The sequence below is a fragment of the Strix aluco genome, chromosome 16, assembly GCF_031877795.1.
Source record: "Strix aluco isolate bStrAlu1 chromosome 16, bStrAlu1.hap1, whole genome shotgun sequence".
In the NCBI taxonomy this organism is placed as follows: domain Eukaryota; kingdom Metazoa; phylum Chordata; class Aves; order Strigiformes; family Strigidae; genus Strix; species Strix aluco.
In genome coordinates this window covers 7,822,075-7,841,381 of record NC_133946.1, presented here as the reverse complement: position 1 = coordinate 7,841,381, position 19,307 = coordinate 7,822,075, and the positions used below count along the sequence as shown (strand labels likewise).

Below are 19,307 nucleotides of genomic sequence, written 5' to 3'. Positions count from 1 at the left end.
TTACTATTCATGGCACTTATTATGTACTTTTAAAATCAGTTATTTTATTCTTACATTAAAGATGATGGACAACAGGAGATGCAGTATACAGTGTGTAAATGAGCCATTTGCTGCAATCCACTGGATTTCACCCGTTGGCCTGTTACCTTTCTTTCACCTGCTGGCTGATGACTTACACAGTTGTGCTTGCTACCTGCCATTGATCCTAATAAAGAAATCTGTGTGACAAGACCCAGTCCCAGGCTGAACTTCATAGGGACTGCATAAGTCTGTTCCTTACCAATGTGGTAGGAAGCAGCCCTTGTGACTTTTTGTGAACTTCCACTCTTCAGTCTCCTCATATTGCAGACCTTCAGAAAGCACTTGAAAACACAGGTTTTCTTCATGCTAGTTCCCACAGTTTGGGTTAAAGAAAAATTCTCTTGCCCTTCAGACTTAAGATCAATAATGAAAACTTTGAATATAAGTTACTTGTTTTGGTGTTTTGTTTTCAAACTGTGGCTTTTGTACTGTATGGAAGGGCCTTCAGGAGAGAGGTCACATGTTCAGTATCGATCCATATGTATCTAACTAGTGTCCAGGTAAAGGTGGAAATATATTTTTTGGTTTGCTTTTCTGAGGGTTTTTTTGGTAGTACGTATTTCAGTGAGCTGGAAATCTGCAAAAGTTTTTCCTCCACTGCTATAATGAACATTATTTGAAGCATGAGCTTAATTTAGTGTTGAGGTCACTAGTTTCAAGGAAGGTTTAAGCCATTGGCTTAAACTGAGGGTTTAAAAATAATGTGTTACGGTTGGCGATTTCTGACAGTATAGTGACTTCACTAGAAATGTAATTATAGTTCTTTCAGGGAAACTTCTGATCAGTTGCCTAATGTGTGCACCAAGAATAATGTTCCCAAAATCACATTTCTCATTCTGGAGCCCAAGATTTGGTTTTAAAAGCAACTTGGGCATTTAAGAGCTGAAGTCTTGTTGTAAATCACTGCCTCTAAGGTGAAGTAAAGGATTTCAAAAAGCAGCTCTTGTAAGAAATGAAGTATTGAAAGTTCCATGTTTCCCATTTGTGTGCTAATTTACCTTTTAATGTCATAATTATAAAGTCATGTGCATTTCCCTTAATTAGGTATTCTAAATATTTAGCAATGTTAGCATTTTTATAGGTTGCTGCAATACAGAGATAAAGAGGACAATGCCGTGAAAATAAGATTGATAGCTGCCCAGTGTATGCACTGTCCAGAAAGGAACATTATGTTGCCTAGATGCAAATGAAGATTCCTCTTTGTCTGGCTTCCTTGTGTGAATTTGCTTTTTGTTTTCTTTCCTTATATGATACTGACCACTGTGAAATCTTCTGTTAATAAGTAAATGTAGTGCTTGAAAACGTTGGAAATGAGAAGTGTGAGAGCAAAAAGGAATTCAGTATGTCAGTTTTCAGCTCTTTAGAGAATCTCTATGGACTAGCAGGAGAATTCCAATGGGAACAGTGTGTTTTCTTTGTAACAAAAATATAAAAAGTTGCTGTTCTGTTTAGAAAACAAACTGCTTTTAGACTAGTAAACACCAACCCCTCTTGTGGAGCCATAGCTTTGTTTTGCTTGGTACAGAACAGTGCTTAAGACCAGTACACTGTAAGCTTTTTTAGAACTGTCTGGAGCATCAGAAAATTAAAATAAGTGTGAAGTGACAGAATGGAGGCAAAAGAGGAAAAATACTGCATCCCCCAGGAATAGTTCTAGAACAGGCTTTCTCAGAAAGGTGGTATCCAGAACAGCGTATTGTAAAAGGTGCAATATTGCGTTATGAGCATCTCCAACGTAATGGTTTCTGATGATCATTGTCTTAATTGTGTAAGTGACCTATAACTACCACAAACTGCTTGCTATTTCTACTTCTCTTTCATTTTTAAATTTGTTGCCTTAAAATATGCAAGAATGGGAGAAGCATCTTAAATATTGCACAGTGGGTAAGGATATGTGTGTGTACATTTCTATAGAGAGAGAGCCAGATTATATTTCAAATGTGTATTTTGCCGTCTTCCAAAATAATACTTTTCAGATTTAAATTCAACTGGATATGTTTTTGTTATGTTCTAGGTTGAATGATGAGCAACTGTCTTTTCAGTGGCTTTATTTAAGCCTATGAAAGAAATTAGCAGGGATCTTGCTTTTTACGTAAAGACTAACTGCATCGTTTGTGACCTCTGATGTATGTGTGTCTGTTAAAATCAGACCATAAGCAGGGCATCTGTGTGATTGTGTTTCACTGAAACCAGTACATAAACCATTGAGAGGGAGAGTGGAAGCTGCGATGAGCTGTGAGCTGTTATGTTGGTGTCCAGAAGGCAGATTGCTGAAGATTGTGGGCCTCTTCAACTGCTGAAGAGCCAAATGAAGCTATCTGTTTAGACTTTTTCACGGTGAAGACAGCTATGCATTCCTTTTCGGAAAACATGGGTGAAGTATGCAGCCTGACACAAGGACTTCTTGTGTGCTGTGAACCAGGAGGGCAAGGGAGAGCAGGTGGACTGAGGAGTGGTGGGAAAGTACTTACCAGTTGTATACACTGTAGGCTTGCTCTCAGTCAAGATCACATTTATGTATTCTTCCCAGAGATACTGCATTTTAAGAAACAATGGTATTTTACTGTAATTAGAGTAATTTTTCACACAGTATATAAGTTTGAAATGAGAGCTCCTATGCAAAGTACTGGAGCTAGTTTTTGGTTAAATTGAATGCTTGGCAGAAAAAAATTTGCTATCAGCATCCAAAGGTGACTGTGTCATTGCACACATGGATTTGGGTGGTGTAATTGTAAACTTCATAGGCTGCTTACTGAGAGGATGGGAGCAGAAAGAAACAAAATGTACATAATATTTTTCTGGAATGTTCTTACCCAGCTGCATCTGTGTGTAGATGTTTTTCTCTTTGGTATGCTTTTACTTCCTTTCTCTAGCTAAGACTATAAAGCTAGAGGTTGAGAGTTTTATTCATTTGAAAAATGTGTGCAGTTCTTGTTCGTAAGGGGTTTTACTGTGAGAGACAATTGTCTGAGATGGTAGTCTCAAATACGGTGTTAGAGTACAGTGCGTTCTCATAAATTGCTGGTTTATGCAGTGCTTTATGATACTGAATATGTAATAGAGTTTTACACAAGGTAAAACTGGGAAAGAGATGGACTTAAAATAAACCAAGGATAGAATCCAGTACTCTTGTCCCTTAATTGTATTATTGCTTGAGGAGCTAATGTCTTTTTTTGTCTTTTTTTGTGTGTGTGTTAGATAATTCTGAGGTGCTATCAAGTTGAGCTGTGGATGGGAGGTATTCAGCGTCTAGGGAAAAGGTTTAGGAAGTGAGCATGTCTGAAACACTGGAAACCATCTTTTCTCTCCTTCCTTCTTTCCCCTTTCTATGATGGATATGCAGTGATGGCACTTTTTAACAGTTACTAGTTCTTCTGTAGTCTTAATATTCTTTATTGTTTCTATTAGTATTTGGAGGTGCATTAATACAAGTGTTCTGTTTCTATAACGGTAATAATTTTTAACTTTATGTAAGAATTGAGCTTCTCTTTTTTGTGTTTTTAATAATGCTGTGTAAAGAGCATACTAAGTAGCCGAATGCTTTAATTTCTTTACTGCAAAATGTTTTTTATAAAGGAATTTATTTCCTTGCATGAAAAAATTATTTTTTTTGCCAGCACCAATAATGGGTATCAGTCTTCTGCTCTTCACATCTTCCCATTTGGTGTTCTCACTCCTATTTAAGGACACAACAGGGTGTGAACAATTTCAAAGTCAAGCTGTGGTTTTGACGTGTAGACTTGCTCTGTCAGTATTGAATTATTTCCTTTTTTAAGGAACATAAGAGATCAGCGTGAAGGCTAACTTGGCGTGAGGGAAATGGTGCTGCAGCAAGGCATGCAGATGAGTTTACATGTAGCTGCTGCTTCTCATTTAAATGAACCACAGGTTTTGGGGGGACTTTGTCAAGTAAAAAGTAATTTTTCACAAAATTGAGTGGGCTGTGTCACTTCTGTCTTCTGTTAATGCAAGATTGCATTTCTTGTTTTAAATCAGAACCCGTTGTCCAGTCTGTTTTGCATACCCCGTGTAACTTGTTTTACTCTCTAGTCCAGTGGAAACCTTGTAGTTAGAAACTTCAGTTTAAGAAAATATAATATTTTTTTATACTGAGAGGGATTTAAAAAAGAAGTCCACTCTCTGGGCCAGTTCTTTGATAGCTGCCTTACAACTCATTAAATATTCAGTTTTGGGCCTTACTGAATCTGGAGTACCAGACCAGGTTAATGTATGTTACAGAGAATAATAAAATGGATCTTTGATAGAAGGCAGGGAGAGGAACACAATGCTTATTCAAGTAGTTAGATATTTCTTCTCAATTCTATCCTTATGTGTTTTTTCTGCTGTACTAAAACTTCTGCTAATTCCTGCTGTTGTAAAGCTGCTAATACCACTTCTTGAAATATATATGGCTTTCACCAATAAGTAGAAAATAAATGAAGGAAAACCAAGTTTCACTAAGGTATTTGATAGGAATGGACAAGGGAGATGTACATGAAGAGGCATTTTTAGTCTGAAGTAATTTGTGTTTTAAACAAAGCATTTTTTGGTAGTATTCTCCATAGAGGTATACTTTAGAATTCTGTGTTGTTCTTGTGTCATGATGCTTTTAAAGAGCTTTCGCTTTCTCTCCATGAAGAATATCATGATGAATACAGAAGCACTAATGTTAAAAGAACTTCCTATACTTACATTTTGATTGATTGATAAAATATTTTTATGTAGCTTTGAATTAAAATGAGTGCTGTAGTGTATTTGAGTAATAGAGGAAAACTTAATAATGGAGGATATTAAGCCATCAAAGTTTTGTGAGCCTTTTATAATTCTGTTACAAACGCAAAATACAGATACAAAGGATATATAAGAAATGTGTATCACATTCCTCTGGATTCAGATTTGTCAGTATGCTCATGCATTTTTGATAGCTGAGTTGTTGGAGGGACATGGTGTAGGACAGACATATGCTTGAGTGGAGTAACTCCATAGTGCTGTGCATTTCTGTTCCTGTCCAAATCTGTTTATATGTGGTTTTGTTGTTAGCTGGAGATCAACCATTTCATTCCAGCTTTGAAAATATTAAAATAAAGAACTTCATTTTGCGAAAGCTTTTTAGCAGAAAACACATAATATGACAGCATAACATTTAAGATGTGCCATGTATTGTTTATCTTTAACAGAGAACGTGTCACTTTTTATGTGTCTTAGTTTAGCCGCTAGCAAGATTGAGTTATTAATATGTGACTCACAGATTTGTATCCTGGAGATCTCTTTGCAGTAATTAATTCTGAGGATGCTAATACACTCTTAAGAAAAAACAAACCCCTGAACATTCTTGGGGTGGAAGCAAAAGTGCCCCACAGCATCGCGGGGAAAAACGTCAGGTATAATTCTCTTTCCAGATGGCATCCCTACAGGTGAGGCAGCAGCCTGTGAAATTACATTCTAAATTACACTACAGATGAGCACAGCACACTGAGCAAAACGCTTTGGTAAAAGTAATAAATGACTTGATTCAGTACCATTGACGGTTTATGTAACTTACAGGAATGCTATAATGAATGGGGGGGGAAGGTAGAACTGGGATGGGGGGAGAACCAGCAGTGCCAGAGTGGAAAGGTTGGGGAAAGGACGGTGAGAATTTCCCTGTTTTTTTCATGACAAGGTGCGTATTCCAGCTGTACCTCTTGAACTTGCTTGGCAGACATTGTAGGTGATGGGCATTTTAGGCAAGAAGAAGTAAGGGAAGAGGTGATCAGTAAAAATACCACTTTGTAACTTCCTGACTCTTGCTGGTAACTAGACTTCAGATATGTCTTAGAGGTTACATTTAACATACTGTGAAAACAACTCATTTTCAGTTAAAAGCATCTGAAAGGAATTTTTATGAACAAAACATTCTTTTTTTAAACTGAAAGAATAAGAATAAAAAAGAAAACTGGCTCTACTCTGTGCTTTTGGCTTGCTGTAGGCATAAAATTATCTCTGCCTGATGCCATTGAAGCTCCTGGCCTTTTCAACCATTTTGCAAAGCTTACTAAAAATGATATTGCTCACAAAGCAGTAGTCTTCATTGTGGGGCTTATTCTAAGGACATGATAAAAGTTAGGCAGTAAAGAGGAAGAACAGGCAACATTTGGAAGAAAAGTGTACAGTAGAGCACTGTCCTGTTACCAGAAGAAACGGGTTGAGAAAAGGGTGTTTCCATTATTTTCTAACTATGTTGTTGTTGAATACATCATGCTTAAAGTTTCTGGTTTCTTAGTTCTGTTTTTATTTGTGAAGGCTGCAGTGTGGATAGTGACATTTATAAGCAATTCTGAACTTGCAGCATTTTTTGTTCTAAGAGCCTTGGTCAAAATAAACATCCAAGATGGCATAAACTTGAAGTAAACTTGGTGGTCTTAGCAGTGCAGTTCCCGTGCAGTGCTGTCTATCTTCAGTACTGTGGCATGATGACTTCAAAACTAAAAAAAGAAAAGAAAAAATCCCTATAATTGTACAACTATGGAAGAGTACTAAAGAGGAAGGAAAAAAATCTTAGCTTTGCTTTGTTTGGTTTCTGCTGACTGGGCTTGTAGGACTGTAGGTCCAAAGTCGGGACTTGCAGTTGTCTTTTTTTGTTCTTTCTTAGTGGCAAGCACTGTATAAATCAAGCCATGTAGCTAAGCTGTGTTTTTAAGAGAAACGAGAATTGGGACGCTAAGTGAAAATCCAAAATGTATGCCAGTATGATTTGTCTTAACTGATTTGATGTTGTAAGAATATATATGTAGATTAAATGTGTTACAGTATTCAGTAAGAACAAGGATTGTATTCCAACTTGGAAGATAGGAAGGGTGTGAAAGCAGTAAATCAATTGGAAAACAAAGGGCTATATATCTCTTAAATCTGCAGTTTACTTAAAAATAGTTGAGAAACCGGATGTTTTAGATAAAATGCTAATTTTATGTAATATTGCTATATTGTTTTTTATATCTCAGAAATCTTTAAGGAAAATTTTTTTCTGTTTCAGAAAACAGCTGACTTGCTTAACTTATTCTAAACATCTATAGTAGTATGATTAACCAGCTATAAAATTAACCCAAACACAAAAAAACCTCTGCAAATCTAGTTCTAACCTTCTTTTATACTGAGAATTTTTTAAGTTCAAGTCCTGCTAAATGATGTAGAACATCCAGAGAACCCATGCTTCTGGTATATGATTTATTTCCAGCTGTCATAGTGAGCATTGCCCAAGCTGGTACAGGGCACCACGAGGTTGCAGATGCGAAGTAGCAAAGATGCATTCCATTTGGTGTTTCTCTGACAATAATTTTAATGTTATTTGCAGTTCTAAGTGGGAAGGGATTTTCTTGGGTGGTTTTTGTTGGGTTTTTTTGTATGGTGCCTCAGAGTTATTATCAATATATACAACTTCTCACTTGGTTTGAGTTGAATTTGATTTCTTTTGATGTTGTAGGACTCTACCAGGTAATTGTTGTTGTAGATTGGATATTTATTGCCTACAGTTTATTAATTTAGTAGGTGCTAAATAGTTGCAGTTTGGGAAATTAAAGATGATAGTTTATGTAACTAAAGTTTTGAACTGACAGCGCTGTTGTTGATAAATTCACTACATGCTGGCTTTTATTGAGGTGTATGGGCACATAAAGTTCTTAAACTGTGTTGATAAAGTCTATCTGTAGATTGATTAAATAGGCTACGTAAGAAGCATAATGATTTCTAAGTTCTTCCCATTTCTATTAACAGGGTTATTTCCTTCTCTTTGAGTCAATGCTGGATTCTGTCATCTATGCAAAGGACAAGTACCTGGCAGAGGGAGGCTCAGGTTGGTGCGCATAATTCTTTTAATAAATTTAGCTCTGGGGGGAAACTAAATTAACTCAGAGACTTAGAATAAGCTATGCATGAATGAGAAAGTTGCCAGTCTAAATGAAAAATGTTTCCATTAGTATGAGCTTCAAGGCATTAATTTACTGTATGGGTAATAGAAGAACATTAGATGGAGTATCAAGGTCTCAAATTAATGGTGTTTTTAAGAATAGAGGGGTTATTTATTCTTAAGTACAGTCTAAATTTTTCCTCCCTACTTCTTCCCACCTGTGTGGATGTTTGTTTTCCCCTTTCAAAATCCCAGTTTCTGCATAACTACTAACAGAGGCTAGAAATTTGTATTCTGTAAGATGTGATACTGTTTGAGTAAGCTACTATGAATTAAAGGAAAAGTGGATATGATGTTTTCCTGGAGGAGGGAAGCTGTGTGGGGAGGTCATAGTTTCAAACACAAGAAGTGGCATGAAATAAGTAATGGAATTACATTGTTTCAGTTCAGCAGATTTATTCTGTCCTGGTGGGAATATACCCATTTTCTTCATGGTTTGAGGGTAGGGAAGTGATAGAACAAAAAGGTTTTATTTTGAAGTAGAGTTCTTTTATCCTTTTAAGTAGCTTAGATGGTGTCGTCTTAAGCAGTGTTTAAATGCCTGTAAATATTTATTCCTCATGTGATGCAGTTTTCTGCACAAGTTCTGCATATGGTTTATTCCCTGCACTTAATTCCTTTGTCAGTGTTGTATTTCATATTGACCTTTTCAATCGTAGTCATCAGTCTGGGTTTTTTTTCCCCTTTTGTGCTAACCATGCACATAGTTAGTTTCACTACACTGACTTAATGATTGGATTAATGACTGTGTAACAGTACTCACTGCAGTGCTTCCCTTTGATTGCAGTGAGCTTTTGTATGCTACAGAGTGCAGCAGAAAAAAGGGGTTTTGTGCAATTGTTCAACATTTGGTCACAAAGCAGAAGATACAAGCAAGAGATTACTGTTCACGTGTTTTAAAATATTTAGAAGCCACTTGACCTACGTAACAGAGAAGAGCTGTTCTGTTTTCAGTAATGTATAATAGTCCAGCCAGATCCAGAACACGGTTGCAGTGTGCTTTGTATCAATATATGCTGATAGATTTACATTGCAATATAATTAAATCTGGGGACATCCCTTAAAATTGTAAGAAATGGTTTTATGTTTAGCTACTACTTCTAAAGCCTTCTGAAAAGGGCCAGAAATTTTTGACCTCTATGGAAACTGCAATATTTTGTTCTTTAGTTGTATTGTTGGTAAGTTTGCTAGTGGCTTGTGCCTCCCAAAGTTTCCTTTGAGAGATAGGGTGTGCAGGTTCTGCAGTACACATCCTTTGTGGTCTGAGAATGGTCTTGGGCCCTTATTTGACTCTTCACAAAGCATACGGTATTGTACAGTCGCCAATTGGTATGGCCAGATTTTAAATGGGATGCTGTTTCTTTAGGATGCTGACAATTACTGCTCTTCTGCTAGCTTGTATAGCAGGTAAATGGCTGTGCCTGAGATGTGTGAGAAGTTGCTCAGCGAACAGCTTAGCAAGACAGATGCTTCTGCAGTGTAGATGAATAGCAGCAGAACTGTGGGCACGTCCAAATTCAGATGAGCCAAAACGAAGAGCGCGTTCTTAGGTGAAGTCTTACCAGAGAAACTCCTGAATCTGCCATAAAGCTTAATTTTGTCTTAAGCCACTTTGCACTATTGAGCCCAAGACCATTATTACAGGGACTGTTTGAAAGCTGAAAAAAGCAGTGGAAACAGCTGCAATTTGGCCAGATCTTTTGGTGATTGAGCTGGGAATAGAATCCAAATTTCTAGATTTGTGTTCAGTCAGTCATATCGTCGTTACTTCAATTCAGCCTACTGGCATGCTGAAGTGGGTTATGCCAAACTGTCTAGGGTGATGTGTACAGTATATAATAGCTTTATTTGGGAACATAAAATTCTTGCTGCACAGGACCCATCTGTTTGTTCTTTAAAGCTGTTACTTGCTGGAGTATAGGTTTTTGCACACACTTAAGTGCAGTGCACGTTGGTGGGGGTGACACAGGTAAGGATGGCATTGTTCAAAACGTAATATGGTTTGCTTGTTCACGTAAAAATGACGATGGTATTCACTTGGAATTATTTCTGTATATCTGGAGGATTGCTGCCTTACCCTTCAGTGTCCTGAAGTTTGTGAGGCATTGCCAAGGGATAAAGGATTTCCCATCGTATTCTGTTCACCACGTGAGCTGTTACTACTGACAGATGACTTCTGGGCACTGAGTCGAGAAGGACACAGATGGTCAAAACGATGAATCTGTGAGAGCACTGAGGATTATATGCTTTTGTCCAATCAGAATTTTGTTCATTTCACCTGTGAGAAGGAATAATTATTAAATTATAGGCTTAATCAGAAAAAAATTGCAAGTCTGTCAGGATTGCACAGGAAAGTGTTACAGGATTGCAGAAAGAACAGAGGCTTTCCAGGGGGATCCAGGATAATGGCTGAAATGACAAATGCAATAATCAGCAGTTGCTTTTAAACATTTACCAAAGTCTCGGGCATTTATATGATTGAGGCTGATATTTAGATAACATGCTTATATTTCCAGTCCAACTTCAGTATAGTATATGCTTCTGGACATGGGTGGGTTTGTAAACTTGGAAGTTGATGTTTATCTGTGCCCTGTTACTGGAACACGGAATTCCTTTTGTGAAGTCTGAACAGGCATTCTTTTTTTTGTTGCTATTGTCAAGCTAAACTAAAAATGCTGATTAGATTAGAGCATTAGTGTTTACATTTTTACTTAAGCACTTTGTATAATCGATCATGAGTTCCACTGCTGATTTAAGGATTTGCTGTGTGGACAAAGAGATTTAATAAAAACTGGTTATGGTCCCACTCAAATACTTCACACTTGATAGACGTGGTAAACTTTTTCCTGTTAACAGAATGTCCCAGAAATATGGGCTAGTCTGAGGAAGGAAGGTTATAAAGTAGTTGATCACTTCCTGCTGTGGTTTTCATTTTTGTTTGCAGTGTCTCTAGCACGCTGCTGTAAGTGCATTCTGTAACTAGGTACTTTCAGTCTCTTTTCATCCCTGTTTTCACCATACCTCTTGCGTCCTATGAAGAGCATTCCCCTGAAAAATATTCCCTCAAAGGCGGTAGTCATGTTGTCTATTTCATACTGTCTTAATTTTTGGAGCATCAGTGGTGGCTCTAGAGGTTTTAAATGCTGGGAGGTAAAGCTGGATGTAATGCAGTTGTCACACTAGTAAACAGCAATATGAAAGCTTGGAGAAATGGAAATCTATGGCTCCAGAAACTACTTGCAAGTATTCCTATCACCAGATGTTGATTTCTTTTTTTTCTTTTGTGCATGTGTGACAGCTGTCAGGTGTGCTTGGAACCAAAGGATTTGTTGCAGACAAGACAGCCTTCCTGTTACGATTTTCATCAAACTGCCTTGTTACTGCTGGGTTAATTGTAGGCTGTTGCTGGAGAAACCTTCTGCTTTGAGTTCCTCATCTACAAATCAGGAATGATGGTAGCTTACCAATGGGATTGCCATTTAAGCTTACTGATATTTATTTACTTATTCTGTTTTAAACAGAAAGTGAGAAAAATGACACCGTGTTCATATTTTGTATGAACTAGTCATTCGAAATGTAGAGGTGGTTGCTTACTTTAATGTCATCGTATGAAAAAAAGAAAAAGCTTCTTTAGAGAAGGCTCTTCTTTTTCATTAATATGTATAAGCTTATTTCCTTTATTATATAATCTACTGTCACTATATAGAAGGTCTAATTTCAATTTGCTGTTTCTATCTTCAGTATTTTACAAGGCAAAAAATACTGCTTTTCTGACTTATCATGCTGTACCAATGATTTCTCCATACTCATTTTGATAAGCTAACAATTTCAGTCAGAGCTGAAGACAAAATTAATTTTACAGTTCACTAGATTTTGGGGAGGAAAAGAGAAACTTAGCTTCAGTTTTATTAATGCTGCCACATTCATGTATCAATAAAAAATAAAATAAAATTAGGTGTTTATTAGTAGGACCTTGCTCTGACGCCAGATCAAGAATTCAATGCATGCGGCTTTAAAAGCTTTGAAACTCCTAAAAACAAAACATGGGAATTTCTTTGTGGAAAGGAACCTAGCTAAATAAATATAAACTGAGCTTCTCTTACTCTTTGATAGTCAGCCATGTTCATAGCAGCTGTTCTCTGTGCTAAAATCAGTAGTGGATAGAGATTGCCAAGAGATTGACTGGCTTTGCTGTAGCAGCTGTTAAAAAGGCAAATGTCAGTCTTCCACTACTGTTTGGAAAAGCTGTAAATAGGTACTTGTTCTGAAGATATTCCTGGGAGAAGGGAAAGCACGAATGGGAGGATAGTGTAAGCATGATAGCTGGTCATCCTAAAACTTGGGGGAATGAATGAGGAAGTTCTCTTCTGTCTGTTGGGTCACTTCCATACTCTTCAGGTGCAGATAGAAGAGTGGTTATTCTTTTCCAGTACCCAGAAATAGTTTTTTAGGTTGTAAGGCGAGTATCAGCCAGACCTGATAAGAAACAGGAATAAAACTCCAGAGTTAAGAATATTTGCTCTTTTCTGGAAATCCGGTCATTTCACAGGGGGTTCTTGTTATTGCAAAGCCCTCACTTGAATCTTCCTTTGGGTGCCTGTCAACAGTTATTATATACATTTTAGCTCAGTCTTTGTATAGAAGCCAGAATAGGATGTTTCAAATGATTTTCCTCAGATACCAAGTTTCCAGTCATTTCATGGCAGTGGGATTCAACTACAAAGATATTTTGTCACGAACAGGAAATACTGTTACCAGAGTAGTGTGGGAAAATTAAGTTCTAATGTCTAGTTTTTTTCTGTGGACAAATGGGACTCCAGAAAATAAAGTAGCAGAAAAAGTGTCTTGTCCGAGAGCTGAAAAAAGTTCTATTTGTTCTTTTAAGACATTAATCACAGAGAAAGTGTAAAAAAAAAAAAAAGAGTCCTCTTTATGCATGTCAAAAATAAAAATTAATCTGTTTCTGTTGTTACAGTTTATCCTGACATTTGCACCATTAGTCTAGTAGCTGTTGGGGATATGAATAAACATGCGGACAAGCTGCTTTTCTGGGAAGATGTATATGGCTTTGACATGTCTTGCATGAAGAAGGCTGTAATTCCAGAAGCTGTTGTGGAGGTGCTGGATCCAAACACACTGATATCTACAGCCACTGTCATTAAGGTACCATACTTCTTAAGTTCTTAGTAGTGAGATTAGAAGTTTTCTTTTTTTATGAAGGAGGGATGGAAAAAAATACACACACACAAACTTTAGTATCTTCAGAATGATACAAATGCTGTAAGGTTCTTGGTGTTAAGACTGAGACGTGTATTAATTGCTCTACCAAGTTTGAGCTCCTAATAAAGTAATCTTCGCATATTTAGATTGTTCTTGTCTACATTTTTGTCTATCCAAACCCAAATTTACTTGCATTTTAGTAAGCTATGAGTTGCATAACTGAAATTTAAACTATACCACTATACCAAAAAACCCTGGAATATAGAGTTATCTTCTACTTTGCTTCCCTGTTCACCTCAGTCAGTGTATGGAGTTGCAGGGGAGCTTCATACCTATTTCTGGCTTTATTTCGTTGGAGGATCACTGACTATCACTTTCATCTGACAGGATGGCCATGTCTGAAAAGGCAGTGGTAGTTTCTGTAGTATTTGTTGAATTTTATGCTTGCTTTTCTGTGTTGTCTTTTTTTATGGCAGCTTTGTGATGGGGAATAGTGGCGATTCCTTGCTGCTACACCATAGGTAGTGATTCCTATGAGACAACACCTACATGATGAGATATAACTCCAGAACACTGACTAGTTTGAAATTCTGATGAACTTTGTGATTAGTAATAATTTGAACAGTTCAAGTTGAGAAGACTATTATAAACGAAGATTTTTTTTTTTGTTACAATGGTATTCTAATTATTGTTCATATAGTTACTTTTCTATTGTAAAATACTTAAGGCAGTAATATTACTGCTCATCAGTGGGAATTGCGTGTTAAGTAGAGGTAATTTCTATTTAAATGCATTCCTATCCTATTTTTATTTAGAAGAAAATGGGTTTACATAATTCATCACTGAACTTGACACCATTACTGAGGGTAGTTCTAGTCTCTTCCAGCATAGTTGCTTGTTCATACTTGCTGTGTTCAGTTGTCATCCTGCCCACAAAAGCAGTAACATCTGAAGTATGGTTTGTGTGTCCTGATGCAAGTTATTGTTTAAGCTTTTCTTGCCTATAATTTTATTACAGAGAAGATCTAAAAGTATTAAGTTTTTTAAATCGGGTATTCAAATGTAAGAAGTGCTGAGACTGGTATTTATTAAAATAACTAATTTGGATGACTTGTGCCTCTCTGCTTTCTTTTTTTTCTTCAGCATTCTTTATTCGTAGATGATGAAGTCATTACAGATGTCTTGCATTTTATTCTCTGAGCTTGTTGACTAGACTCCCTCTAGAGTCAGGGAAATAACATTCCTAAGGACACCTATAATAAGTTGTGTGACTTGAGGCTTACAAGTGTCTGTTTTCCTTGAGTGTAAGGAGGGGCTAGAGTCATCAACTCTGTTGTTGACCTGTCATTGTGGGGAAGATAAATTCCACCCTTAGTGAACGAATGCACACAAAACAGAGTTACCGAGATCAAGAATCTGAGTCAGTAATTGTTAGTGCTCTGACAGGTTTGATTGTGCAATGAGTGAGGCATGGGCACTTTTCCCGCCTGCCACTTTTTAATAACATTTTGCATGTTCTGATTCAAGTGAAAGTGTAGTTGAATACTTCTTACAAATAGGTCAAGTTTGATATACAGAAAATAACATATAACATGCTCTAAATTAACAGCTGTGTGGGTAAGTTGAACTTTGTCAGTTTGTTAGGCAAACAAATAAATTAAAACACATCTTAACCTGGAAAGTTACAATAACTGTAGTTAAATGTGTCCAATGCAGTCTATAAGCTGCTGTCATTTTAGAAGCAAGATGCTTTCCTGATAATAGTACCTGTCCCTTTCTAATATGTACTGCCATGAGCAGTGACTGTCCAGCACCGGTGTATGTGCTTAGCACATTTTGTTGTTGTGCAGCATTTTGCATAATTGTTATACTTAATGGGTTTATATGCATTTGTTATCAGTAGCAATCGTAATTTTTAAAATAACCTAAGTCAGTGCATGAGCTCGTTTGCTGGGGTTACAGTACAAAGTAGTAAAATTAATGAGTTGAGCAACAGTGGCATTATAGGTAAATTGTTTTAATCGATAGGCATTCCACAGAACAAATGGAATATATTTCTGAGGGAAAGTTTAAAAATGTTCCAATTTATCATATTATTACTACAGAAGATATTTTAGTGTGTTTGCCCAGATTATCTGCTGCTTCTTTTGTATAGTTTATAATGTAACTTTTCAGGAGACAAAACAGTCCCTGAAGAAAGACAGGGCAGCATCAAGAAATACTGATTAATAACGTGTATGACTTTTAACTTCAGCAGTATATGATGTTCTTGGATAAAACATTTTAACTGAGTATGTAAACTGAAGAACTTCATACAGTGAAAAAAAAATGTGGTGGAATTTTTGTGAAGAACTAAAGCCTGAAGTTTATTGCTCTTTATAAACTCTGGGGTTTTTTTATATATATATTACAAATAGAATATTGAAATGCGGGTTGCAGTTTGGTTTGACACTGTGGTTATCCTGGATGCTGTTGTTTTCTGTTACTTTTAAAATAGCGAAGCAGTTCTTTGCCTCGTGTGCTCTTTTTCTTCTGTTGTGTCACTGATATTTCGCATACTGATACAGCACATGGTTGTGCTGCTGTTCAGAAGGGCCTCCGTAGGCTGGAGAAATGGGCCAGCGGTGGTCCTGGGCAAAGGGCTCGGGACAATCAAAGGGCAATGCAGAGTCCTGCAGCTGGGGATGGAGGAATAGCCCCAGGCATCAGCAGAGGCGGGGGCCTGCTGGCTGGGAAGCAGCTTTGCAGAGAAGAATTTGGGGGTCCTGGTCAACACCAAGTTGACCGTGAGCCAACAACACGCACCCTCGGGGCAAAGGCAGCCGACCAGCCTCCTGGGCTGCATTAGGAAGGTGACTGTCACCAGCAGGTCAAGAGAAGTGAACTTTGTCTTGCGCTCAGCCCCAGGCAGACAGCCGTGCCCCAGGGAGATGACTTCTGGAGCGCTGTGCCCGGTCCTGGGTTCCCCAGTGCAAGAGTGGGATGGATGTCATGGACCAGTGAAAGGCCACAAAGCTGATGAAGGGACTGGAGCATTTGTGATGCAGGGAGAGGCTGAAAGAGCTGGGGTTGTGTTATCTGGAGAAGAGAAGGCTCAGGGGAGATTCTTATTGGTGTGTATAAATGCCTGGTGGTGGTGGGAGTAAAGGAGGTGGGACCAGACTCTTTTTCAGTGAAGCTCAGGGACAGGCCGGGAAGCGACGGGCACAGGTTGAACTCCAGGCAGTTGCCTTTGAAGCCAAGGAAACACAATTTTACTGTGAGGGCAATTGCACAGTGGCAGGGGTGGTCAAGGGAGGTGGTAGAGTCTATCCTTGGAGATACTCAGAAGTGGTTTGGACATGGTGCTGAGCAACCTGCTCTAGTTGACCCTGCTTTGAGCAGGGGGTTGGTCTAAGTGATTTCTAGAGGTCCCTTTCAATCTCAATTATTCTATGATTAATACAAAACTAACCTGGCAAATCAAAAAAGCCCAATTTTAACCCTTATCAGTTTCATACTGTAGTTTACTGTGTGGCTTCATGAACAAGGAGTAGGGTGAAGGTGCCTGTGAATGCTGCTTAATCTCAACAATGGGGAGCTCTCATAGAGTAACTTGTGAGCTACTATATCTACTTCTGTACTGCTACTAGTCAGAGTATCTGTTTATTTTGGCATTTGGGGAAGAGGGGTTTTAGGTGTTCTGTCAGTGTGCAGATAGGACTAGGTGGTTTTTAAGTCTCTTCCCATTTTTGCAGTGCTGAATTAGACTTGCCCTAGAGAAGTTGTCTTATGGGAGCAACTGAACAACCTTCATCCAAAGGAAGATCTTAAATTAAATTCAGCACTGTTACTGACAGATTTGTATTATTCCTTTTGACAGCATATCAACTGTAATACTGCATCCACTTCAGACTTAGAATTCTCTTCAGATTTCACCCTGACCATTACAACAAGCACAAAGTGTACGGTAAGACAATTTTAGTTTCTTCATATATGGTCAGTATCACATTAGTCTAATACATAGTGCGTTAATTAAGGTTCATTATCATTTGTCCTTGCCTTGAAACACTCATTTCTGCAGTACAGAGATGTCAAACGAGCCCTTTTTGTAAAGAGATGGATGTAAAACTCCAGTAATAGTGTTACAGTATAATACAGGTAGATGAGGAAAGGGGAAAATAAGGAGCCTTAGCTCTGGGGTTGTTCTGTTTTGTTCTCTAGTCTGGTTCCTGAAATAATAGTTTACTGTTCAGACACGCTGTTACCACTGTGCTCAAGAATGATGCAGTCACTAGTCTCAGAAGAGCTCTTCTGAGCTTTTTAGTAAAAAGAGTGAAAAACAAAATAGATAAAGGAAAGGTAGACTATAGCTCATGTAATAAACATATAGCAGCTCATATGGCAAACAGTTTCTCAAACAGGGAAGTTCATGAACTTTACATCTGAAGACTGAGAGGGGAACAAATACAGCATTAGAATCTCAGTCTGTTAGCCAGGGTTTTTACTGCACCTTTTTGATTTATTGTACTCAAGTTAGTATTTTTACTTTATGTAAGTTAATATGACGTATTCTAAAGACCACTAATTCTAGAAAGGCTGTGGAATTGGATTGGAGGAGGGTGCCAATTACAGCAAACCCAAGCTTATTCATCTCGGACTGCTGCATTAAGTTGAGTAAAGAATCTCCAGCAAATCTTGAGGTTGTGTTCTCAGCTGAGTATTATTTGTCTATTAAACACCAGTCAATATGAAAATAAAGAAAAGAAAAAATAAGTTTTCAGTGTGAGCTTTGGAATTAAATGAAGACTCAGTACTAGAGCATCTTTCAAACACTTATTTGACATTGTGCCTGCATTGTTCAGTATGAATTTACGTAAATACACATTCATTTTGCAGCTTTTTTTCTTGATCATTCAGTATGTGGTAGTTATGAGAAAACAGAGAGACACAGATTTTTGGATTAATGAAAAAAGTCCTCTATTTTTTTCTGCCAAGGGCCCATACAAGATATGTCATGTGTTTTGTATTGCATTTTTCAAGTGTAAGTCAAGGAAGATCCATAAATATTTTTATTTAACATACTTCATGTAAGGGTGTGAGTGACTTCTGAAATAAACATTTTATGGATGTGTTTAAAGCTAAAACAAATTAGGTATTCCAACATCAATATTCCTAAGTGTTTAGATTGGTATCTATGTGAGGATGCCTTTTTGATTTGACTTACTTAGGTTGCACAGCTTGCTTTCTTTGTTGGGATAGGGAAGAAAATAATTACATAGAAGGATTTTTGTAGTGTTGCTGTTAGGCAGGGCAGTTGGGATAAAGATGAGGTACAGATGAGAAAGTCTGGTGGTGGCTTAGATTGAAGTAATGCATTGAGTTATTAAATAATAAATTATAAGCAAAGGCAGGATGACCTAATTTTCACAGATTTTATGATTGCAGCAATATGCTTTTACATTCCAACATCAATTATAAATGCTTTCTAACAATTTATTAGAATATCCTCATCAGATTTGAGAAAAGTTTGTATTAGGTTCTGAGATCTGTAGTAAAAACGAAATAGTGTATTGTGATACTTCTGCTGGGAGTTTCATGCTTAGCTTTAAGTCACAGCACATCACAGGGTCAAGTCCAAAGGGGTAATTAGTAGTTAATTTTTAATATATTGTGATAGGTTTGCTACAATTTATTTGGCTTTCGTGTGGGTATATGAAGAGGAGATGCAGACTTTCTCGAGTATGGATACAAAGAATATGTTGCTGTATAATGTAGACGCTTGAGCTGATAACCAAGTCTTGGATAACTACGTCAAGCAATGTAATACCTGGTTTTGGATGGGTCTGCGTGTTAGTTCATGCTGCTGTGTTTGCTGCCACTTCTGCTGTGTAACAGGATGCATAAGAATTTGTTGGAGTTATAAAGTTAAGTTTTCCTGTGTATATAATTTAAAGCATTGTTATTAGTGTGATTTAGTAGCTGTGTACAAACACTTCATAAGTATTTTGAGTTATCACCAAATTAAGTAAAGCCACGGTAACCTCTTGTTTTTCATGAAATGGAGATCTATATATTTTTATTG

The 19,307-nt window shown here is 37.4% G+C and overlaps 1 protein-coding gene across 2 annotated transcripts in view; it reads left to right on the top strand.

The window, feature by feature from the left end:
• PRMT3 (protein arginine methyltransferase 3) overlaps nt 1–19,307 on the top strand; it is a 64,177-nt gene that overhangs the window by 23,647 nt on the left and 21,223 nt on the right. For both annotated transcript variants that reach the window (XM_074842294.1, XM_074842293.1), the window contains exons 11-13: nt 7,831–7,909; nt 12,999–13,186; nt 17,106–17,192. In XM_074842294.1, the coding sequence (XP_074698395.1) occupies nt 7,831–7,909; nt 12,999–13,186; nt 17,106–17,192 (354 nt within the window). The remainder of the gene's footprint in view (nt 1–7,830; nt 7,910–12,998; nt 13,187–17,105; nt 17,193–19,307) is intronic.